This window comes from Telopea speciosissima, chromosome 7 (assembly GCF_018873765.1).
Source record: "Telopea speciosissima isolate NSW1024214 ecotype Mountain lineage chromosome 7, Tspe_v1, whole genome shotgun sequence".
Lineage (NCBI taxonomy): Eukaryota > Viridiplantae > Streptophyta > Magnoliopsida > Proteales > Proteaceae > Telopea > Telopea speciosissima.
In genome coordinates this window covers 29,938,464-29,964,580 of record NC_057922.1, presented here as the reverse complement: position 1 = coordinate 29,964,580, position 26,117 = coordinate 29,938,464, and the positions used below count along the sequence as shown (strand labels likewise).

The following is a 26,117-nucleotide window of genomic DNA, read 5'->3' as shown; positions in this document are numbered from 1 at the left end:
TCTTTACTTTCATCAGCTATTAGGCCACATCCAAACAAAGTAGACTGCATTTGGTGATTAACACTAGTGAAGGGAGCAAATGGGAACTTATACTTATTTTTTTTATAAGTCGTGTCAAAGAAAACAACATCACCAAAAATCTTGTATTGTTCTCGTGCACGACTATCCACCCAAAAAATCCCTGTAAATTGCTGCTCTTCATTGACACGGACTGCATAAAAAAAAACCTGGATCTGCTTGCCTCTTGCTGTCCAAATAGTTGATTGCTTATTGACAATCAACCCCTATGCAATTCCTTCGCTTAGCCCTTAATAGATTCATACAGAAATCATCATTTATACCAGGATACTATGCGCCACCAGCAAAATCTTTAACAACTCTCATAATTTGGGTTGGTATTATCCCACATGTACACAGTCGTTCTATAAGTTGAACAATACTTCTATCCCTTTTTTGATGTGATCAAAGTCTAAATGACTGAGTATTATCCACCAATGGATGATTGTGCTCCTTTTCAAAATCATCAACCACCCACAACCCATTATTACACTTGATCATCATTAACGCCCCACATTTAGTTTTCTTTGACACACGAGGCTGATAATCAACTTTTCTCCGTTTATTATCTCTTTTCTCACCTTGATTTGAACATACATAATATCTTGATACAATGTGTTTATCTACCTTTGATCGTTCCACCCTGTCTTTTCTGACTGAAAAACCCTTTTCCTTAGCATAGATGTTATAATGTTCATATGCGTCCTCCTCAGTCAGAAATACCATGCCAACAGTATGTTCCAATTAATTAGCATTACTACACCCTCTGTGTGGCATGTTGTCATCCCCATCTAAGCTCAAATTCACAGTTTCTTCCTCATTAACAGCATCAACTATATCATTATCATCATTGTTCTCACTTTCAGAATCATTATTGTCTTCTTCATCTATACTACTACTACCATCAAGACCATCATTTTCTTCTTCATTCCATGTACTATCACTATCACTATCACTATGACAATCATCATTTAATACATCGCTAGACCTAGTTTCATTTTCATGCGACAAAGCATTTTCCAGATCAATGAATCCATTGTATGCATCCTCTATTTCATTCAAATCCATTGCAACACAATAATTGGATGATCCTGCAATATGTAACCATATGTAAGAATATTAACAATGGATTTATATCCTTCCTATCTACTAATTGGAAATCATACATTTATTCTAATAAAGAATAAATCTCTGAAAATAAATAGATCTATTACAGATCTAATCAGAACTGCCGCAAGGTAGCAACTAATCTGATTTCAGAAAAACAGATCACTAAACTGGAAGACGATTGAATCAATTGCATCAAATGGCTTCCAGAATAAGTCTTCAATATAGCAGCATGAGTAAGTAACTGATTGTATAGAAAGCTTAAACCGATTGCATCAGATGGCTTCCAGATTAAATCTTCAATTGCATCTTACTCATGCTGCTACTTACTAAATATAGTAGCATGAGTAACATCGAGATCTTAAGAGCTTCATCAGTTGTAAGTAGGTAATATAAACCCTACTTTTATCTCTGAATCTTTTCAAACTAAGGGCATCATGTAGCAGATATGCAGCACAGGCTGCTACAACCAAGAACTGAGAGAACCTTGAAGACCAATCACACCAGAGTGCAGTTGGATCAATCATTAGTTCGGCTAGTGCTATGACACAATGTAACAGTTGTTAACTAAAGAAACCAAACACAATAAAATAAGATGACAGAAGAAGGGAGACTATCTAGAGAAGGATCAAAATTATAAGTTAGATACATATATAGAGTTCAAGTATGAACAATCAAACGAAATCTTTCATACATCATGAACCTTATGGCCTCTTATTGAATAGTGTCATACTACAATTAACCCTCTGATAGACAGTTCGGAAGTTAGATACATATATAGAGTTCAAGTATGAACAACTAAACAGTTGTTTCATTTAATTTGAATTTAACAATTTTAAAGTGTTCCAACCATTTCTATAGGTGGATCTATCCACCTCAAGAGTATAATGCCAATTTAATTTCCCTTAAAAATACATAGTCTTTCATATAATATGAATATATCAAATTTAAATTGTTCCAACCATTTCTATAGGTGGATATATCCACCTCAAGAGTGTAATGCCAATTTAATTTCCCTTATACATATAAAGCCTTTCATATAATCTGAATTTATCAAATTTAAGGTGTTCCAACCATTTCTTTAAGTAGACCTATCCAGCTCAAGAGTGTAATGCCATTTTCATTTCCCTTAAAAATATAAAGAGATAGAGAGCCAGATAGAGAACAAATGGAGTATACCTGCTCTTGAGAGCTCTGGATCTCGAAATGGGGGATATTGGGTCTTTTCGCTGCACGAAGAAACAAATCTGCAACCAGCGATTGGGGGAATCTGCTATTAAAGACAAACAGAGAAGGGTTATTTCACTTAAAAACCCTAAAAAATTAGAGATAAAGAGAGCGAGAACAGCAAATGGAGGATAGTGGATACCTGCTATTGAGACCTCTCGATCTCCCAACGGTGGTTAGAATCAATCAAAATAATGATATTGTTGGGTCTATTAGGTATTCCCACCCCCTAATAAATCTGCAACCACCACCTCTGAAGAATCAGGATTTTGGGTCTTCTCCCTGGCTGAAGAAAACTTCCGCCAAAGAAAAATAACTTTGCAATCACCACCTCTATGCACGGACTTCAGTCTACTGACTACACCACTACATGCAGAACGTCTTCCCGGCGAGAGCAGAATGAAGGTCAATTTTTTTTTAGGGAAGAACGAAGTACGTTTCATTTCCTCATTTAAGTCGTTTCACAACCGAAGATAGAAGGTGGTACCGGCATCCTTGGAATAACCTGGTACAATTAATACCAACAGTTCAGATTGCAGTCACAAGAAATCAACGGCTAACATTGATTCGTTGCGCTTAACGCTGCGTTTAAATAAAATAAGGGTCGCGCTGCGACCAGTCACTCTATCTTTTTTGTTTTCGTCAGAAGATGGTCAGTGTCATAGGCTTCCCGCCCTTCCACGTTGAGGGTTTTTCAGTTTTGCAGATGAGTTAAACACAATGGCGGTTCCTCTCTTCAACCTTGCTCCTGGCCTTAAGGTTTCAAGGCTATGCTTAGGTTTGAAACTCTTCTACTACTCTTTTGTCTTTGTCCATCTTCCTGTGAAAATCAAGTTCGAATTCAGGTTTGTCGTAGGAACCATGACGTTTGGAGAGCAGAACTCGTTGCAACAGTCTTTTCGCCTCCTCGATGAAGCTTTTGATGCAGGAATTAACTTTATTGATTCTGCAGAAATGTAATCATCACATCCCTTCCCTGTGATGATTCTTCTTCTTCGAGTCTCCTCTCTGCTTCGAATATGGTCCATCTTACTCTTTCCTTTTTACCCCTTCTGTTTGATAACTTAGGTATTCGGTGCCTCAGCGTGCAGAGACTCAAGGCAGGAGCGAAGAATACGTGGGCCTCTGGATTAAAGAGCGGAAAATTCCTCGGGATCGTGTCGTCTTGGCTACCAAGGTGAGGCTATGCTATGATATTCTGTCTTGAATGGTTTCCTATTAATTTTTATCTTTTCTTTTTAATTTTTAATTTTGGTGAATTATTGTTGTCTCAAATGCCACAAGACAAATTTTGCCGTGTGGACAGATGATATGTATATTCTAACAGTTGGATAGAGAGGACATGATTTAGAATAGCCACATATCAAATTTTGGAGTCTAACTCAATCAAATACCCCCTTTTGTATTGGCACATATCATGTGTATGTCCATGCATGCTTAAAAGCACTCTTGGCATTATCGTGCACTCTTCCAACTTTGAGTGGGAATAGACGATCTAGATTAATAGTACCATAAAAATGGATGGCGCATATTTATTTTGTGATTTTTGAAAACATCACGTTCTATTGTTATATGGATAACTACTCTATTTTTAATTTGGCCTTTTCTCTTCCGCTATTTTTGCATCGCCCTCTCTTTTGAATTTAGTAGTTGCAATGGTTTACAAGTGGAAGACTTTTTTTTACTCCTTTTTGAGGGAAATGTAACAACCAACGTAAGATGCTCTAATCATACGTTGAGTTTTTGCGTAATTGAAACAACCAAATTAATACTCTGATTCATCCGTATCTGTCCCCCCACTGCTACCCCCATGTTGGGTTATATGTCTTGTATTCTGTTATTGGTTTACATAATTAATTCTGGGTTTGTATATGTTTGGGTTGGGTTTTTGGGCCCATTACATGTATGAGGATAAAATTGCAATTGTGTGGGGATTAGGGTTTTTAAGGGTTCTTGTATATTACCTTTGTGGGGGGCGGGGGCGGGGCGGGGGGGGGGGGGGAACCCTAGACACGAACAAGGGAGCTCACTTTGTGAGGTGGAGAGTAGTGTAGAGTTTTTTTCAGGCTTGTCAAAAAATTCTCTGGCTCTCTTGGGTGGATGTAGGCATTCGTGCAGAAACATGTTAAATTCCTCGTGTTGTTTGTGATTGTTTGTTTGGTTTCTTCCTTATGGTTACACATTTGTCCTCAACAAGTGGTGTCAAAACAAGGTTCAAGAGATCGTCACAAGTGATGCAAGGAGATCGTGGTATGCAAGGAGAGCAAAAGAAGGTATGATTCCGATACATGAAGAAGAGGAGAAAACTCTTCATGTAAGAGGAAGAAGAAAAGAAAAGAAAAAAAGAAAAGTGAAAAAAGAGGTACGATATAGAAAAGTGGGGGAGAAAGAGTAGGTGCACACAGATACCTACTCTTTGAAAGAAGAAAAATTAGAGAAACAAAAAAGGGGATATCATGTATAGGAAAGGGTAGTGTTTTGTCCTTTTTGTTTTTGTTTTGTTTTCTCTTGGTGAAGGAAAAAAAGAAGAAGAGTTGGGTGAAACTTAAGGTGTGAAGAGTTTGTTTAGTGGTTGAATTTGGTATCCCAACATTTTATGGCAATGCAGACACAACAGATAGTCTAATTCCGGCATATTCCACTCCATTGGTATAGATCGTGCAGGTTCATGCAAAGATCACGATGATCAGGTTCGTTGAGGTTGGTGGCGAGCACAGAAGGTGAAGATCTGGTTAATCGGATGGTGATGAAGGAAGGGTTCAATTGTTCTCCATAGAACCCTTCAATGGCTATAATGATTTCATTTTTTGGCAATAACTGGTGAAGAATATTCTTACGTGGGAAGGGAGTGTTAAGGCTCTTTAGAAGAAATCAAACAAGCCGATCAAGATGACGAAAGATGATGGCTAAAGTTGAGGGATCTAATGAATAGTAGGATCTTGTTTTATCTTGTGAATGACGCTCCTCGTGAGGTCATTGGGTTGACGGATCCAGAGGAAATTTGAGCAAAGCTGGAGAACAAGTACAAGTCTAGGTCATTGACAAATCGGCTGTTTTTTAAGAAACAATTATATAACATTTGGTTGTCAGAGAGAGTAAAATTTAAGATGCACTTGGATGAGTTCAACAGGATACTGACGGAATTGTTGGCTCTAGATTTTAAGATTGAAGAGGAGAACAAGACACTTCTCTTGTTGGGTTCACTACCTCCTTCATTTGATCGCATTGTGACTACACTATTATTTGGTTAGGATACTCTCAAACTTGATGAGGTTATTGCTGCTTTTTGATGAATGAGTCGTGGCGGAAAAATAGCGGTGAGGGAGAGTCAAAAGAGGGTAATGCCTTGGTTGCAGATGGTGGTTAGGGCAGAGGCAAATCAAATGAGAGACTGGAGGAGTTCAACAAGTATAAGGGTCGGTCCGTGTTGAAAGTTCGTAAAATACCTTGTTATTATTGCGGGGAAGAAGGTCATTTGAAGAGGAATTGTCCAAGGTATAGGGAGGATAAAAAGGAGAACGAAGATAAATCATCCAATGCAACTATCATGGAAGGATACTGGAGTGATAAAGATGTCTATCTCATTACTTCATTAGGTACATAAATTTCAGATTGGATTTTATATTCTGGTTGTTTATTTCATAGGTGTTCAATCAAGAATCAGTTTGCATATCATGCATGTAATAGTGGTATGATCAAAATGGCAAACAATATTTTAAGCAAGATTATCGGGATTGGGACCATACGGATTTGCATGTTTAATGGGATTGTGCGAACTTTGACTGGGGTTATACATGTGTTGAATCTAAGGAGAAATCTAATTTCATTGGGAACACTGAATTCAAGAGGTTTCTGATGCTCATCTGAAGGTGGACCTTGGGATTCCAAGAGGTAATGTAGGACAAAACATGAAGAAGAAGAGGCCAAAATGCTGTTCACGTGAACAGTGTCATAGCCCATATTTTCCATGTGTGGATATATTCTTTTAGAAGATTTTGTGGGCCCATCAAATGGAGAAAGATTCTATCCTAATGCTGCCATAGTTTAGTTTCTATTTTCAGTTTTGGAAAGTATGTTAGGTAGTTTCTAATTCCAGTTTGTTACTTTTTTTGTTTTGTTCTCTAAAATAGGAGTTTCTATTTTGAAATAAGGCAGCTAGATTTTCTACTTTGGTTGTAAGCTACTTGGTAGCAAGTTACTTTCTATTTTCTATTTACTTGAGGGGTAAGGTATTGCTGCCTATATATGTAATGGTTCTTAGTAGCCTCCAGAGAAGGAATGAAGTTGATTTGATTGCTTTATGCAAAGTTTATCATTCTACTGTGAGGATGAAGGGTGAGAGGGTCTGTGTGAGAGAGCCGAAACCATAGGGCTGCTGAGAGCCAAATCTCCTTATCCACTTCTCTCTTCTTTTCCTTGTCTTCTCACCTCAATCGAGCTATGCCCCTGCTGTTACTTTGAGACATCAACTGTTTGCTGCTGCTTCAACTGAGAAGATCAGAAATCAATCCAAACAAGTACTGGAGTTGCTGTTGCTGAACAGGGGCCATAAATCCCATCTCCACACCTGCCGGCTGCAACCCTTTCAAGTTCTCTGCTGCTGCCATCGAAGGACCTAAACCGTGCAGCCTTTATTTCATCGAAGGTGATAATTTGAAGACTGTTCCAGACCCCTGAGGAGACCACTCGATCCCAGTCTTGGGCTCTGTTGTTGGCTGGATTGGCCTGCAACTCTACACTTTCTATTTTTGGAGTTACCTTCTAATTCCGACTCCAGTTTAGATCCCTACTTCTGGCCTTTGGAATTGACAGAAATTTGGGGCAGAGATTCTCTTCACCATTACCTCCACTCAACCTAAGTTTGGTGATATTATGTTGGCTGGTTTGGTTCTTATTTATTGAGTTACTAATTCTGATTTGGTCTCTAATTTGATGTTCTGCTGCAACCTATCATCGATCCAACTGTAGAGTGGTTCTTAGTTGAATCCCTTCTACATTAAGAGGGTCCATGGTTGTGATATAGGGATGGATGATTGGGAATCTATACAGACTTGCAGGGAGTGATGAAACAATTGGAGGTACTATTGGAACTCAGGCAAGAGATATAAATAGCGACAAAAGTGCAGGCAGTTCAGGTTGTGAACAAATGCAGGTTCGGAAAGAAGCAGGTCTCTTTCGCTTCAGATTTTGTGAGTGGAAGTGATCTCTTCGGTTTGGTTGTAGTGGTAGGAGAGATGGAGTCGCATCATATAGTGCGGCAGTGAGTTGTGAGGGCATCTTGGGCAGGTTGTGGGCCAAGACTGTTTGAGTATGGCGGACAGGCAGAGACAATGGCAGAATTTGCGGAATCAACATGAATACTGGTCTTCTTCAAGTTGGCTTGCAGAATCCAAGCCAAGGTGGAGATTGTTGTGTTTTATTTCTTGTACTCTATAGTGGTCCACATAATTATTATTGAGTTCGTATATGTTTTGGTTTTGAGTCCATTACATGTACAAGGATAAAATTGTAGTTATGTGGGGATTAGGGTTTCCTGTATATTGTCTTTGTGAAGAAAATCCTAGACACAAGCATGGGAGATCACTTTGTGAGGTGGAGAGTAGTGTAGAGTTTTTTTCATGCTTGTGAAAAAATTCTCTGGTTCTCTCGGGTGGATGTAGGCATTTATGCTGAACCTCGTTAAATTCCTCGTGTTGTGTGTGATTGTTTGCTTGGTTTCTTCCTCGTGGTTGTGCATTTGTCCCCAACACCCCTCCACACCCCCACTCCCCCACCCCCCCCCCCAAAAAAAAAAAAAAAAAAAGTACTAGGGTCAAATGAATGCACTTGATTGTAAATTCAAATATCAAACACAGTTTATTTTCTTTCCAATTTATTATGTTTATCATATGAAGATTTGTCATTGGTTAAATCCATTCAAGATAATATTTTTGCTTTAGGTGATGGTAATATGTATTCTGCACAGGTTACTGGACCATCTGGACAGATGACCTGGATCCGTGGTGGGCCCAAATGTTTGGATGCTAGCAACATAATGGAGGCCATTGGCAATAGGTTGGTTTTTATGTTAAATATACTATGTTGTTGCTCTTCTGTTTCCCTGAACTAGAAGATTGTGGCATAATTGTTCCATATTCTGAAACGATTCATTTGTCTTAGGGGGAAGTTTTCCTTCACCCACGGTGAAGGGTTTACTCACGAATCTAAGGTCTTCATTACTCCCCCTATATGTTGGAATCCGGATCAGCTACCCACATGGGGATGGGTGGGGACAGATCTGACTCCTCCATGGGACGTGGGTCACACACCCTAGAGGCGGGTCCCACACCCCCATGGAGGGTTCAGATCTGTCCCCACCCGTCCCCATGTGGGTAGCAGATCTGAACTCTATATGTTGAAGGTCTGTAATGCCCTCCACTGTTCCCTGACACAGTGACACCCATTCAAGCACAATGATGGCCATCGGTGAAGGAATTCCTCCTTCACCGTGGCTTAAGGAAAACTCTGTCCTTTGTCTTATATATATATGCATCCCACATAGGGATGTAAACGGATCAGATTCGGCTCGGATAGTGCTATATCCGCATCCGCATCCGCATCCGCATCCGCATCCGATTAGCTTTCAGACGGATTCGGATAGTGCTAAACGGATACGGATACGGATTTGGATCGGATATTTTATCCGTTTACATGTAAATATAGCTTTTCGGATAGCTATAGCCTATCCGCATCCGCATCCGTTTAGCTTTCGGACGGATTCGGATGGTGCTAAACGGATGCGGACATGGATACGGAAACGGATTTCGGCTATTCATTTACACCCATTCCCACATTATATTTGGAGCCTAGATTGAGTATATAGCTTTTATAAAAGGCTATGACAGTTAAGGGTACAGAACATCAAGTTGAAGCACCACCAAACTTTTGGTGGTTCCTGCTCATACGATACAAGGTATGTCCATTCTAATAACTCAAATTTGTTCAATTCGGGCCCACCAGAAAGATCTACTAGCCCAAAGAGTATCCAATTTAGATCATCTGACCTCTGAACCCATTGTATCTCTTTAGGCAATCCAAAAGTTCTTGTTCGATAGTCTTCCGAAAGAAGTTTATGTATCAAATGGTTAGGATCATAAAATTGAACTGTTTTCTGGTCCAAGAGGACATCAACATATGGTCCACTATCTGTTGGGAATTGGACTGAAAAATCGACTCACCATGGCTAACAGGTTTTTCTTTTAAATGGGTTGATTATAGGATTAATAGGTTAAAAGATGAAGATTCATTGTAATTTTCGTATATCTGTTCGACACTGTTGACAGGATTATTAACATATGTAACTACTATATCTAGTTTGCATCTGACCTTCACTTTCTGCTTCTATCCAACCCATGCATATAGAAATTTTTGTTAATATCTCCATTTATGGGAATTGTGGAAGTGTGATTCTACAGTCTAAAGGGGACCTTTGCCTGCGTACAGAGTTCAGCTGCTAAGTTCTTAATGGTAATTGGTCTTTGTATGGATTTGAGTTCTATGATCTTAGTTATTATTAAATGAATTTGTGCAGTTTGTTGAGGATGCAGACAGATTACATCGATCTATATCAGATCCATTGGCCTGATCGGTCTGTATGCTGCTCCTTTCCTTTTTGTCTTTGACAAGTTTTTCTTTTATTATACTAGATATTGAGAAAAAAATTACTTTTACCATTGATATTTAATTTATATTTGTTTATTTCAGATTTGACTTACCTCAATCTCTTTCAATACTTTACATGGTTGTGCTTGTAGCTATGTTCCCATGTTTGGAGAAACTGATTATGATCTGACTAGGCAGTTCTCGTCAGTATCTATAGACGAACAACTTGATACTCTAGGAAAAGCTGTTGATGCTGGTAAAGTAAGTTTGTGGCCTTGCCTATACTGCCAGAATCTTTTCCCAAATTGGATTGCTCTGAATGGTTGAGAAATCCTGTATGTAGATCAGATATATTGGGCTCAGTAATGAAACACCATATGGTGTCATGAAGTTCCTTCAGTTTGCAAAAGATGTTCCCAGTTATCCTAGGATTGTGTCTTTGCAGGTAGTGGATTCACTCACGTTCAGAGAATGATATTCTCATAGTCTCTTACAATTTTCTTTTCTGTTCTTGTTGCTCCCTCATGTTTGCATCTCTTACAGTCTGTAACTTTTTTTTTTTTTTTTGGGTAGAATTCATACAGCCTACTTTGCAGAAGTTTTGATTCTGGACTGGCCGAATGCTGTCATCATGAGAGGTAATCTGTTTGTCCATTATATATTTTATGGAAGATTGAAGCTTGATTGGGGAGACTTTCCTGATAATGACTATTATTTACTGTTTGAACTTCTGAACAATTAGCCTTTATGTGCACCATGAGAACAAAGGAGAGAAGTAGTCATAATGCTAAGGCTTTTAATGATTTGTTCCTCTTTTGACAAGAGGGAAAAATGAGTTCCTTTTTGTTGTGTTACATTTTTGTTTGAATTGTAATGAATTTCAACTTACACTTCATAGTAAATATCTATGTTTTTTTTCTTTTTAAAATGAATAGTTATGCTAGGTATACAAATTTACTTTATTTATCTAGGTACGAAAAGGATTAGAATTTTGAGATAAAAAAAAATATGGTACTGGATCTTCCCAAGAACTTTGGAATATTAGGATGTGGACTAAGATCTGAGTGCGGAAGAGGCACTTTGACAGGGTATTCCATTACATCATGTGTTTCTATTAAATGGTAAGTAAGTTGTAAGTTCAGCATATAAATGTTTTGCAAACTTAATATGCTTGTGAATTTCATGACTTAAGACTACCTCTGGTTTAATTATTTTAAAATTAGTTATCATTCTCATTTCAAACTCAGTTATTCTTTCTATATTTTGTTATTGAAACATCCAGAGTCAGCTTATTGGCTTATAGCCCTTTGGCAATGGGCATACTTTCCGGCAAGTATTTCTCTCCAGATGGGGGCCCAGTAGATGCTCGAATGAATCTTTTCAGAGGTCATATCTTATGTTTGGTTTCCTAGAGGATTTCTCTGTAGACTGCAAAGTCAATGTTTTCTTTCCTTTACAGGGAAGTATGCAGAAGGAGAATCCAGATACAACTTGTCCAATTCCCGTATAAAAGCTGCTACCAAGGTACGTAAGCAGATTCTTCTGAGCCATAAAACAAATCTTAGTTTAGAGAGAAATTTGTTTGAAGTTTTTCTTGATAGATGAAAAGGTAAAAATTTTATTTTGAACCTTCCCTCTTATAATGAAAAGTTTCAGAGAATAGAACTTTGCTACCCCATGTAAAGATTTTGGTGGAAAGGATTTAACATATCCAAATGGATTGATCCTAATATTGATCTGCTTATTTTCCAATTTAATGATAGTATAATAGTAGTCTGATAGATTTTGATAATTTTCAGCCTATTTATCCATCATCAATTTATGCTGAGCAAATCCCATTTCCTTTATAAATAAGGTAATTGGGTGATTTTGTTTGTACCGACTTTTTGCCATGTATTAGTTAATTTATTATTATTTTATGGTCTTACATTCATCCCTTGATTGAGGAAAGAGAACAAAATACAAGTATGAGTGATAGACATATGAGACCGGTGGACTTGCACATTCATGGGAGTGATGGTAATGTACTAATGTTATACTAAGAGTGAGCTAACTACAAGTGTTTGGAGCTTAGTCGACCCTTAAATCTTCTTTTGGGGTTATATTTGCTGTGAATTACAGATATGAGCCAAGAATTAATTGAGCTCCTTGGCTTGGTGAATTAAAAAAAAAGAAATGTACTGGACTTGTTAATTTTTTGCTAGTTTTTTTTTTCTCAGTTCACCTCAGGTGCATTCCTTAAAAAAAAAAGCTCCACTTTTAGATCCAAGTATTTGTTCATAGAAGTCTTCCACTCTTTTGTTGCCCCGATACTTAAAATGTAAATGTTGTATCTCGGTAAAATGGCTGTGAGCTTAGAATTCCTTATTTGATGCTATGTATATCTCATAAGGTGAGGATAGAACTCAATAATACCAATATCAGGTATCACACTTTGCTTGATGATAGCCAGCCCCATTTAGTTGGATAAGGCTGAATTGTTGTACAGTTTGCTTGCTGAACTAATATGTCTCATTGTCATTTTGCAGGCGTATCTAGATATTGCAGAAAAATATGCACTTTCTCCTGTATCTCTTGCAATAGGTATCAGAGCTGACATCTTCCTGTACATTCTAGATAATTCAATGCCTAGATTTATTCCTTAGCATAAAAAAGATGAATTACTCACCTTGCAAAATGATCCTGTACTGGATTCCTTCTATTTTTATTGTTTTCTTTTCATGGATTTTTTATGTGGTTGCTTAGTCATGATTTCAGTATGATGAAACAACTAAGTGGGTGATCCTTGGCGTAACAGTTAAGTTGCGCCATTGCAACCTTCGGGTTACGGGTTCGTGTTAGAAGTCATGTAATAGGGGTAGTTTAGGAACTAGTCCCATTACTAGTTGCCTTATTATGTAATTATGTTTTTCTTCTTTATTTCCCTTATACCTCCCTAGGGAGGTGGATGTAATTTCCTATTTGTTATGATTGAATTAATATAGGTGTATGGAGAAGCCTCTTCAACACAATCGATTACAACCCAAATATTCTCTTCTCTCTTCTCTCTCTTCCCTTGCTACCGTCTTCCTCCAACTTCTTCCTTCTCTCTTCTTACCTCCTAAACATAAAATCTAACTTGGTATCAGAGCAGGCTGAAGGTTTGAGAGTCGTGTTCAGTCCTTGTTTTCATTCTTTCTCTTCTCTTTGAAATCCTTTGTGTCTAAGGATTCCAAAGAGGAGATTCCTGTGTACAGCTTTGCTTAAAGAGTATGGAATAGGCTCAGTCTAGCCTCTTTTGATGATCGAAGGATATACCTGATCTGTTTTTGAAGCTCTCTTGAAGGTTTAGATCTCACACAGTTGCTGCTACAAGTTCCGCCAGGTTCAGGTTCAGGTTGCAGCTGCTGCTATTCTCGGATTGCTTTTGTGTCTTGGTCAGGCTCATTTGTATGGCCCTAGGACACTTATGAGGATGGCTATGATCTTTCTTGCTGATTGAAGAAGCCATATGAGCAGATTTGCTTCTTGTGTGGGATCCTCTGTTCTGCCCAGGTAAACTCGAGAGTGTTTACCCTTTTTTCTTGCTTTGAGCTACAGTTTGATGCTCTCTTGGTTGAGGGATGTGCATGTACAGTCTTTATGAGGCCTTTCCTCTTGTTTGGAGTTGATACTACTCCTTGCAAGCTTTGTGGTACAGTATTATAAGGGACTGCTTGCTGGACTGATGTTGGAATGCACTAGAAGTGCTTGATTTAAGTCCTCTTAGAGATTTGTTGCTAGGACTGCTTCGGCAGTGTGCTATCCTAGGCTGCTTATTGGACTTTTTGCTTGTTTGGGTTGAGTGTGTACTCCCCACTTGTCTTTGGTGTTCTTGTTTATTGTCAAATCCTTTCCATCATGCCTGATTCGGATACATCTGTGCTTGGTACTGCTGATTCACAACCCCCTACTGTTGTCCCTCAGTTGGCTTATGAGAGTACTCACCAACAGATTTCTTTTGTGAAGCTTAATGGTACTAATTACCTAGATTGGTCACACTCTGTGAGACTTTCTCTCAGGAGTAAGGGAAAACTTGGATATATCATAGGTGCTATCAAGGCTCCCACAGCTGGTTCACCTACTTTTGATAAATGGGAGACTGAAAATTTTACAGTTATGACATGGTTGATCTTCTCCATGAAGCCCGAGATTGGGAAAAGATTTATAAGGAAGGAAACAGCCAAAGCTATTTGGGATAGTGTCTCTGTGGCCTTTGACAGAGTAGGTGACACTGCCAAGGTCTATCAGCTCCATCAAAAAATTCACTCATTGAAACAAGGTGATAGCACTATTTCTGAGTACTACAGTGCGTTCCTTAATCTTGTGGAGGAGTATGATCACTACAGGGACCTTCATTTGACCAACCCAGAGGATGAAGCAAAAGTGTATCTGACTCTTGAAAAGGAGCGTGTCTTCTCTTTACTTGGTGGTCTGAACCCTGACTATGAGCCAGTTAGACTCCAGCTGTTAGGCCGGTCTCCCCTTCCCTCTCTTAGTGAAGTTTGTAGTTACTTACAGAGTGAAGAGACCAGGCGGCTTACTATGGCACTACCACCAGCATCATCTGAGAGGTCAGCCCTCAATTCTAGTTCTGTTCGAGACACCTGTGGAGGTAGTAGAGGCCCAGGGCCTAACCGTGAGGAAGCCAGTACTTTGGAGACAGTTGGTGCCAGTGGAGTTGGGCGAGACAGATTTAAATGTGATCATTGTGGACGCACTGGACACACCAAGGATAGGTGTTGGTCTCTCCATGGTCGTCCTCCTGGTATGTGTGGTCGTGGTGGCCGTAGAGGGGGAGCTCGAGCTCATTCCGCTGCGGCAACTGATGCTGATGCCCCACAAGATGACTCTACCTTCATGGATGCAGTGGTTCGTAGGGTTGTGTCACAGTTGAGCACATCTTCTACATCTAGTATGGCTGGATCCTCATCATCCTCAGCTTTGCAGGTCTCCACCTCAGCTTCTACTGCCGCCCAGTCTTGGGTCATTGACTCGGGTGCCACAGACCACATGACTGGTACGTCTCATTATTATGATTCCTATACCATTTGCTCTGGTAAGGACAAGGTTAGGGTAGCTGATGGCTCCCTTTCCTCCATATCTGGTAAGGGTAATATCCCTGTGACATCATCTATTTCCCTCTCTTCTGTTCTTCATGTCCCTAACCTTACACTGAATCTTTTATCTGTGAGTCATCTGACTAAATCTCTCAACTGTTGTGTCACATTTTTTTCTTCTCACTGTCTTTTTCAGGATTTGGTGACGAAGAGGATTATTGGTAGTGGACGTGAGGAGCAAGGCTTCTATTTTTTTGATCCGTTTTTGCCCACAGCTCATTCCTATGTGTGTGGACTTCATGATAGTAGTTCTATGGATTCTGTTATGTTATGGCATCGTTGTCTTGGCCATCCATCTTTTGTTGTAATGAGGAAACAATTGCCTCACTTATTTTCTTCTATTGCCTCTTCTCATGTTTTTCAATGTGAACCATGCATGTTTGCCAAACATTGTCGGTCTTCATATCCTTATCATGGTAATAGAACTGTTGCTCTTTTTCATATTGTGCATACTGATGTTTGGGGTCCTTCCCCTATTACTTTATTTGGCTTTCATTACTTTGTGTCATTTGTTGATGATTTTTCCCGTGCCACATGGACTGTACTTTTGAAGCATAAGAGTGATGTTTGTGATGCCTTTCAAAATTTTTACCAAATGATCCTTACTCAATTTGAGACCCGCATCAAAATTGTGCAATCTAATAAAGGGGGAGAGTACATGTTTGGTGGCTTTCAAACCTTCTTTACTACTCATGGCATTATCCATCAGCTAGCGTGTTTTGACACGCCCCAACAAAATGGGGTTGTTGAGAGGAAAAATCGCCATCTACTAGAGGTCACCCGTAGTCTATTGTTTGGCATGCATGTCTCTAAGACCTTCTGGTCCGCAGCTCTTCTCACTGCCTCCTTTCTCATCAATCGTATGCCTACCAAGCTTCTTAATTTCAAATCTCTCTTGAACATCTTATCTCCCAAGGGCTCTGCTTTTTCTCTTCCTCCTAGAGTCTGTGGCTATGTTTGTTATGTGCATGTTAACAAATCTGCCCGCACTAAACTTGACCCCAAAGCTCTTATGTGTCTTTTCCTTGGGTACTCTTCTACTACCAAGGGGTACAAGTGTTATCATCCCTCTTCCCGCCAATGTATCATTTCCAAGGATGTTACCTTTCTTGAGTCAGTCCCTTTCTTTGTCCCTTCTCAGCATCCTCTTTAGGGGGAGAATTGTGGGAGTGAACAAGCTACTGATGATTTCTTTCTTTCTCCTCTACCTACCTCTCCTTTTATGCTTGACATTGGGAAACACAGGACTCTAGATGTGGTTGAGGTTGATGACCAATCACCAAGGGGGAAAACAGATTTGGTTGTTGGAAGTGGTTCTGGTAAGGAGAAGGATTACCACATTACATACAAAAAAGGTGAAGGCTTGCATAATACAAGAAAGAAGACCTACCAAGAGTCCTCTTCAGATCCAGATCCATATCTTGAGATTCATTCTTCTCAATCAAGTGACATTTCTTCTCCTCCATTTGATTTGGACCTTTTATTGCTATTTGAAAGGGAAAAGAACTTGTACTAATCCTATATCCCAGTTTGTTTTCTATGATGCAATTTCTCCTACAGGCCTTGCCTTTATTACTGCTCTCTCTATTGTTTCCATTCCCAAGAATGTCATTGATGCTATGTCTGACCCAAAGTGGAGACAAGCCATGTCTGAGGAGATGATGGCACTTGAGAAGAATGGTACTTGGCAACTTGTAGACCTTCCCAAGGGACGTGTCCCAGTTGGATGCAGATGGGTCTACACAATCAAGTACAAATCTGATGGCAGTATTGAGAGATACAAAGCAAGGTTGGTGGCCAAGGGGTACAGTCAAGTCTATGGAATTGACTACCAAGAGACATTTGCCCCTATGGCCAAGCATAACTCAATAAGAGTTCTTTTATCTTTGGCTGCCAATAAAGATTGGCCTTTATATCAGTTGGATGTGAAGAATGCCTTCCTTCATGGTGATTTGGAAGAGGAAGTGTACATGCAAACTCCTCTAGGCTTCAAGATGCCTTCAGCTGAAGGGAAAATGTGCCTCCTTAAGAAGGCTCTATATGGTCTCAAACAGTCATCAAAGGCATGATTTGAGCGCTTCCGACAGGCTATTCTAAAGAATGGATATTCCCAGAGCCAAGCTGATTACACTCTCTTTACCAAGCGGAGTAATGGTACTATCACAGCTCTCATTGTCTATGTTGACAATATCGTGGTTACAGGAGATGATACAGCTGAGATAGGTAAATTGAAGAGCTACTTGGCACAACAATTTGAGATCAAAGATCTGGGTCCCTTGAAGTACTTCTTAGGAATAGAAGTATCAAGGACCAAGAAAGGAATCAACATATGTCAGAGGAGGTTTATCCTTGACTTGTTGACAGAGACAGGGATGTTAGGCTGCAAACCAGCAAACTCTCCTATTGAGCAGAATCACAAACTAGGAGAGGACTGTGGTGCTTCTCTTGTTGATGCGGGGAAGTATCAAAGGCTAGTGGGGAAGCTTATCTATCTCTCTATGACTCGGCCAGATATCTCTTATGCAGTGGGAGTTGTCAGCCAATTCATGCATGCTCCCAAGAGTGGCCATTTGGATGCTGTGTATTGCATTCTAAGATATTTGAAGTCCTCTTCAGGGAAAGGACTGTTGTATGCAAGGCACAACCACTTGAGAGTGGAAGGTTTCACAGATGCTGATTGGGCTGGTTCCATTACAGACAGGAGATCTTCCTCCGGCTATTGTACCTTTGTGGGAGGTAACTTAGTAACTTGGAGGAGTAAAAAACAGCATGTTGTGGCTAGATCTAGTGCCGAGGCAGAATTTAGAGGTATGGCACATGGAGTGTGTGAGCTCATCTGGCTAAAAAGACTTGTTCAGGAACTGGGATTCGACACTGAAGGACCCATGAGACTGTACTGTGACAACAAGGCTGCCATCAGTATTGCTCACAACCCTGTTCAACATGACCGGACTAAGCACATTGAGGTTGATAGGCATTTCATCAAGGAGAAGATAGACTCTGGCTGTATTTGTACTCCTTTTGTGAAGACTGGTGATCACTTGGCAGATATCTTCACCAAGGCTCTTGGCTCTCCTCAGTTTAGTTCTTTCCTAAGCAAGCTGGGAATGCATGATATATATTCTCCAGCTTGAGGGGGAGTGTTAGAAGTCATGTAATAGGGGTAGTTTAGGAACTAGTCCCATTACTAGTTGCCTTTTTGTTATGTAATTATGTTTTTCTTCTTTATTTCCCTTATACCTCCCTAGGGAGGTGGATGTAATTTTCTATTTGTTATGATTGAATTAATATAGGTGTATGGAGAAGCCTCTCCAACACAATCGATTACAACCCAAATATTCTCTTCTCTCTTCTCTCTCTTCTCTTGCCATCTTCTTCCTCCTCCAACTTCTTCCTTCTCTCTTCTTACCTCCTAAACCTAAAATCTAACTGTTCGAAACATGGAAGCAGCCTCTCCATGAAGCGGGGGTAAGACTGTACATTTTCCCCTCTCAGACCCTGCAATAACAGGAGCCTTATGCACTAGGATGCTTTTTGAAACAATTAAGTGATAAAATTTCGTATGGAACATTCACTCCCTCCCCCTCCCCCCCCAAAAAAAAAAAATCATATGGACCTTTTTCATTTTGGGGTGGGAGCCTGGAGGGGAATGTAAATGCCCATTGATCTCTATTAAAGAAATCCTTAAATCAGGATTTTGATCTGCTTTTAAGGTGAAAACTTGTATTCTTGCTTCTTTATTTGTTAAAATATTAGATTGTATCCATGAATTTGAAGTTCCTAGATATTTAGTTCTTATGTGCCATGGAGAAGTGGTATCAATGATAAGCATTGTATCTGAAATTCTGTGCGCTACTGAATGAATGCTATATACTGTTAGAAAAGCAACGCAGCAGAATGGCGATTTTGCAGAAGAAATGCAAAAGACAGAGAAATCGCACACACATGACAAGATTTTATGTGGTTCACCCCCAAGAAGGAAGGCTACATCCACGGCCGAGCGATAACGAATCCACTATTTCTGTGAAGCAAGTATAATTCCTTTTTCACCCATCTCTCAAAGAGAGCGCTACAATTTATAAGAAAACCCTAACCCCAGAAAGTACAAAACTGCCCCCAGAAACCCACCCGGTTCGGACCTGAACCAACATAGGGCGAAGTATGCACTTTTTGGCCATTCTGGTGCGTTTCAAAGACGAAACAGCCTGCCAAAGAATCACCACAGCACTTTCTGGACTGAGATCAGGCTCCACCAATAACATATAGTTCTTTTTTGTTCACCAGAATCACATCCCAAGTCATTAGGGTAAACCAATTTTGTTGGGGGTAGTTGGAAGCACTCTCTGGCATAGTTCTTTTTTAACCTGTTTCTCTGAGTCTGAAGAAAATGGGATGAGGTTACTTGGGTGATATGTGTGTAGTTTTACTCCTGAAATTGGGATTTCCCAATCTTTCTCTCTGTTTGAATTTCGAAAGCACACAGCTGAAGGTGCATTGTCAGCTCAAGTTGAATATTTAGCATTGAAGGATGGAGTTGGATGAAGTGTGGTTTTGAGCATAAAGTTAGTAGACTGTTGCTGCACATAACACTTTGTGTCGCGAAGTAGACATGATGTCTACTACTACTGGATATTCTCTTGATTCTAAGTATTCCTAATGTATTTGTTGTAATATGGGTTCAGGGGTAATATTGTCCTTGCACCTATAGTGTCTAGGTTCATTATGCACATGTTAAATGTGTTAGTTGAGTGTTGAGCAAGTCATTCCATATTTGTAATATTCTGAGATTATAAATAAAGGCATGCCCATTGTCACAGAGACAAGCCAGTATTCATGGAATTCTACATGGCATGAGAGCCAAAAATATTCCGGGAATATGGGAATTAATTTTTTTCAATTCTTTCTTCTTCTCTCTTCTCCAACGTGATTCTGCCCTAAGGAACTAGTACCGTCAGCCCCTCCACCACCTACTGCTAGCTCCGCCAGCCACTACCAGGCCCTTTCCGCCACCTCCACCAACCCTGTAGGCCTCTTGCCTCCTTTTTCTCCCTTGCTGCCCCTCTTATCCATCCCCTTGGTGGTGAGTTGACTCCCACCGAGGGTTTTTTACCCTTTCCTACATATGTTCTGAGTTTCTGACTTTTTTTTTGGGAGATTTATTTCACCGTTTTTTTTTACCAGCCACCATGCCTGACATTTCCGAGACCTCTTCTGCTTCCTCTGGTTCTGATGGTTCATTGCAACGTGACTTTGTTCCATTCTTGGTGAATCCTATCAAGTTGAATGGCAGCAATTATCTTTTATGGTCTCGCTCTTGCTTATTTGCGATTGGTTCCCCTGGTCTCTCTGGCTACATCACGGGTACTCAGGTTAGGCCTATGGCTGGTACTACACTTGATCGATGGACAAATTTCAATTTTCTGGTTATGTCCTATCTGGTAAATTCCATGGAACAAGACATTGTCGGGCGTTATCTCCTTGATTCGGTTGCGAAAATTTGGAAGGCAGCCCAAGACACCTATTCTCAGGTTGGGAATGCTGTCCAATGTTATGAGCTCCGTCAGAAGATCCATTCTACCAAGCAGATGGAGTTATCTATTTCTCAGTATTACAATACAATGTGTACCCTGTGGTAGCAGTTGGATTTTTTGGGCACATTTCGTGCTACCACTGATGTTGATGCTACGACCTTCCGGAAATGGGAGGATGGTTTACGTGTTTTTGATTTTTTGGCCGGCCTCAATATTGAGTTTGATCACATCCAGTCGAATATTTTGAATGGGGATCCACTTCCCACTTTGGAGCAGGCGTATGCCATCCTTTCGGCTGAAGACAGTCGGCGTACAGCCATGGTTCATCCTGTGACTCAGGAACGATCAGCCCTTGTTTCTGGTTCCCAACCTTCCCGTGGAAATTCCTATCGTCCTGCTACTATTGATCGGCCAGCTGGTGATCGCTGCCCGATTAAATTCGATCACTGTGGGAAGGAATGGCACACCAAGGACCGATGTTGGAAGCTTCATGGTCGCCCTGCAGATACTCGAGGGCATGAGAAGGGTGCTTCCAATCGGCCCAATAATACCCGTGCTCATTAGGCCACAACTGAAGACCAGCCTGATCAGTCTCTTTCCTCAGTAATGGCTGAATTACACAATCTACGGGATATGGTGAATCGCTTGGACACATCTTCTTCAGCATCTGTATCTCCTTCCATGGTTGCGTCGGCTCTGTCTCTGCCTACCCCTCCCAATCCATCTTCTTCCACAGGTATTTCATTTGGTGGGAATTGCACCTCGGTCATGCCTAATTCTTGGGTTATTGACTCCGGGGCAACCGACCATATGACAGGTTCTTCATCTATTTTTTCCACATATTTTCCTCTATCTAGTCATTCTAAGGTCCGTGTTGCTGATGGGTCTCTATCTCCTATCTCGGGAAAGGGATCTATTCAGTGCATTTCCTCTCTGACTCTTTCTTCTGTGTTACATGTTCCTAAGTTTACTACTAATTTACTTTCCATTAGTAGCATAACTAAGGATTTAAACTGCAAAATAATTTTTTTCCCAACTCATTGTTTATTTCAGGACTTGGAAATGAACGATACGATTGCATGTGGTAAGGTGGTTGGTGGTCTGTACGTGCTTGACGATTCTCGGACAGCTTTGACATCTCAACCGACATCTTCTACTTCTGATTCTGCATTATTTGAGTTGAATAGTTGGCATCGTCGTTTGGGCCATCCCCCATTTGGAGTTTTATCTGATTTATTTCCTAGTCTAGTGAACCAATGTAATAAACATAGTTTTTCTTGTGATGCTTGCATTTTGGCCAAGCAAAGTAGAAGTATTTTTCCAATTTCAGATAATTGAAGCTTGATTCCTTTTGGTTTAATCCATTTTGATGTATGGGGGCCTGCCCGATGTGTTTCTACTTCTGGTTTTAGATGGTTTGTCACCTTCATTGATTGTTTTAGCTGGACAACTTGGGTTTATTTGATGCATAGCAAGAGTGATGTGTTCAATTGTTTCCTTTTGTTCCATAAAATGGTCCAGACCCAGTTCGGTGCCAAGGTGAAGATTCTTCGATCAGATAATGGTAAAGAGTATATGGATGGTGCCTTTCGCTCGTATTTGGACAGCCACGGGATCATACACTAGACTTCTTGTGTTGACACTCCTGCTCAAAGTGGGGTGGCTGAACGCAAAAATAGACATCTATTGGAGGTTGCTCGTTCTCTTATGTTTTCTATGGCTGTGCCTCCTTGTTTCTGGGGTGATGCTGTACTCACCGCCACTTATCTCATCAATAGGCTTCCCTCTCGGGTCTTACATGGCAGCTGTCCCTTGGATCTGCTGGTTGGGAAATCTACTTTTATTGTGCGACCAAAGGTATTTGGCTGTGTCGTGTTTGCATGAAATCACCATGTACACGGCAAGTTTGATCCTAAAGGGTTACGGTGTATTTTTCTTGGTTACTTAGCTACCCACAAGGGATATAAGTGCTATCATCCTCTTACAAGAAAGGTGTTTGTCACCATAGATGTAGTTTTCTGGGAGTCTGAGGCTTACTTTCCGTAGCCAATACCTCTTCAGGGGGAGATTCCAAGTGGTGAAGAGGTCCCGCTGATTGCTCCTCTGGATGTTGAAATACCTACTATAGAGGATGTTTCGGTTGAACTAGAAGATGGAGTTACAAGTCAGGAACAAGAAGTGGGAAAGACTGAGCAACAAGTGTAGGGGGAGAAAAATGTGAAACAAACGTACTCTCGGGGAAATGATTTTCCTTTGGATGGCCCTCAGTACAAAGAGAAAGAGACCACCACCATTGCACCACCCTCACAATCGGCATCTGTTCCTACTCCAAGTCTTGCTCCTAGTCGTATTTCTGATAAGCCTCCTCTTGATCCTAGTCTCGATTTACCCATTGCTATTAGAAAACCAAAAAGTTGTACACAACACCCCATTTCTAACTTTGTGTCATACAAATGTCTAACTCCTGCTTTCCATGCTTTCGTATCTTCTTTATCCTCTATCTCTATTCCTAACAATTGGTAGGAAGCAATAGCCGAACAGAAATGGAAGGATGCAATGAATGAAGAGATGCTTGCCCTTGAGAAAAATCAGACCTGGGATTTGGTAAGTCTCCCTTTGGGAAAGAGACCTGTTGGTTGTAAATGGATCTTTGTTGTGTAGCACAAGGCTGATGGTTTAGTAGAAAGATACACGCAAGATTAGTAGCCAAAGGGTTTACTCAAACCTAAGGAATTGACTATCAAGAGACCTTTGCTCCTGTAGCAAAGATGAATACTGTGCGGGTCATTATTTCTTGCGTTGTGAATCAAGGATGGAAACTCCAACAACTCGATGTGAAGAATGCCTTCCTACATAGAGACTTGGAAGAGGAAGTTTACATGGAGATACCTCCTGGTTTTACCTCTTCAGAGACTCAGGGAAAGGTGTGTAAGTTGAAGAAGGCTCTATATGGTCTGAAGCAGTCACCAAGGGTTTGGTTTGGCCGATTCCATAAGGCTATGGTTGCATATGGGTATAAGCAGAGCAATGTTGACCACACATTGTTTGTTTAAAGGGTGGGACAGCAAGTGACAATCTTGATTGTCTAAGTTGACGACATAGTAATCACGGGCAGTGATGCATAGGAAATCCAGAAGCTAAAAACTTATTTAGGCACAGAATTTGAAGTCAAGGACTTGGGCAGATTAAGATATTTCTTAGGGATTGAGGTGGCCTATTTAGCTAAAGGCATATCTCTCTCCCAAAGAAAATATACTCTGGATCTATTGAATGAAACAGGGATGCTTGGATGTAAACCAGTGGATACTCCTCTGGAGCCCAACACACATTTGAAGAGTAAGGAAGGTGACCCGTTGGACAAGGGCAGCTATCAGAGGTTAGTTGGCCGATTAATATACCTCTCACATACCCGACCAGATATCACATTTGTTGTGAGTGTTGTCAATCAATATATGCATGATCCTCACTCTTCTCACTTGGAAGCAACATATAGGATACTCCGGTATCTCAAGTCCTCTCCTGGAAAAGGGGTACTGTATTCTCCAAATAATCATCTCTGGATAGAAGCTTACACTGATGCAGATTGGGCTGGCAGCCCTGATGATAGGAAGTCAACATCTGGATATTGCACATTTGTTGGAGGAAACCTAACTACTTGGAGAAGCAAAAAACAAGTTGTTGTAGCTCGATCTAGTGCTGAAGCTGAATTTCGGGCTATGGCACAAGGTATTGTGAACTCCTCTGGCTCAAGGGGCTTCTTCAAGATTTGGGGATGAATGCTGATCTTCCCATGAGGCTCTACTGCGACAGCAAGTCGGCAATCAACATTGCTCACAACCCGGTTCAACATGATCGTACCAAACATGTTGAGATTGACCGGCACTTCATCAAAGAGAAGTTGGAACAAGGGATAATTTGTATCCCGTTCATTCTGTCTAGTGAACAGTTGGCTGATATCCTTACCAAAGGAATCAGTACCAAGTTATTTTTTCCTATTGTTAGAAAGTTGGGCATGTTTGATATGTATGCACCAATTTGAGGGGGAATGTTGTAATATGGGTTTAGGGGTAATATTGTCCTTGTACCTATAGTGTCTAGGTTCATCATGCACATGTTAAATGTGTTAGTTGAGTGTTGAGAAGTCATTCCATATTTGTAATATTCTAAGATTATAAATAAAGGCATGACCACTGTTACAAAGACAAGCCAGTACTCACGGAATTCTACAGTATTATAGTATTAATTTCTGAATTTTATTTTTATTTTTTTATAGTATAATATTTAACCCAAATATCCGTTGCTTCCTTTATGCAGCCTACGTTTTGAAACACCCTCTTGTTGCCAGTGCTGTTTTTGGAGCAACAAAGGAGTGGCAGCTGAGAGAGGTCCTCGGAGCATGTGATGTCAAGCTCACACCAGAAATAACTGTAGAGATTGATGAGGTTCATAGAAGGTATCCAAATCCCTGCCCCTGATCAGAAGTTATACTGTGCTAGCTTCTCTTGCATTTTATAACTTTCAGAATGGGCTTCTTGTTTCAAATGTTTTACTTTTGACATAATTAATGAAAAGGGGTAGGGGAACTCTACTTCTGTTTCAATTATTTGTCAAGAGGTGACTGTTGGTAGGAGGCAGAAAAGAGAATATTCATGCCACTGCATAAAACAAAACATAACCGTGGAAGAAAAAGCTTTCTTCCGATGATTTACAATTGAGCAGTGTTACTTATGACATAATTAATGAAAAGGGGTGGGGGAAGTCTACTTTTGTTTCAATTATTTGACAAGAGGTGACTGTTGGTATCAGGCAGAAAAGAGAATAATTCATGTCACTACGTAAAACAAAACATAACCGGGGGGTGGTGGTGGTTGGTCACATGTAATAGTGGAAGAAAAAGCTTTTTTCCGATGATTTACAGTCGAGCAGTGTTACAGTTGTAGTTTTGTAATTTCTCATTAGAGCTGTGAGATATGCTTCTTAGTTGGCCTATGTCATACAGTGTGATGTATACTACCACTGGTTGTATCCTTCCTATGAGTGTAAATAAATTATTGGAGTTTTGACAGAATTTATTTCCCATATAAATGAACTTATTGAGAAAGTGCACCATTTCTACAGTCTAATCATGTTGATTAAGGTGGGGGAAAACTCTTCAATGGTTCTTGATCCACTGCATGTTGTCATCTGCTTTAGAGGAGTACCGCATAGGTCTCTTTTGATGGGGGGTTAAAGTTTTGTAACATAGCTTGTTACGATATTCAAACCTACAAGCTGGTATTCTGGTAATACCATGGAGCAGGGGTTTAAAACCCCTTTCTCACTGCAAACAACTAACCACCATTTCGTCCCTTCTGGCAAAAAATTATTATTTTCAACGTGCTATTCATATTGTACTCATGGTCCATGTTTCAGTCAC

At 40.2% G+C, this 26,117-nt stretch overlaps 1 protein-coding gene across 5 annotated transcripts; it reads left to right on the top strand.

Annotated features, from left to right (window-relative positions):
* Positions 1-3,037: 3,037 nt before the first annotated feature.
* Positions 3,038-25,208, top strand: LOC122666619 (protein tas-like). 5 transcript variants are annotated; one of them, XM_043862644.1, is made up of 12 exons: positions 3,038-3,169; positions 3,248-3,347; positions 3,460-3,568; positions 8,357-8,445; positions 9,962-10,018; positions 10,185-10,293; positions 10,376-10,477; positions 10,606-10,670; positions 11,315-11,418; positions 11,492-11,556; positions 12,561-12,615; positions 25,016-25,208. In XM_043862644.1, the coding sequence occupies exons 1-12, from the start codon at positions 3,112-3,114 to the stop codon at positions 25,174-25,176; spliced, it is 1,074 nt and encodes a 357-aa protein (XP_043718579.1). In that variant the 5' UTR covers positions 3,038-3,111; the 3' UTR covers positions 25,177-25,208. The 5 variants fall into 5 exon arrangements, with proteins under 5 accessions (XP_043718579.1, XP_043718580.1, XP_043718583.1 ...); XM_043862647.1 differs by having other exon boundaries at positions 3,145-3,173; positions 3,242-3,347; XM_043862645.1 differs by lacking the exon at positions 9,962-10,018.
* The last annotated feature ends 909 nt before the right edge of the window (positions 25,209-26,117 follow it).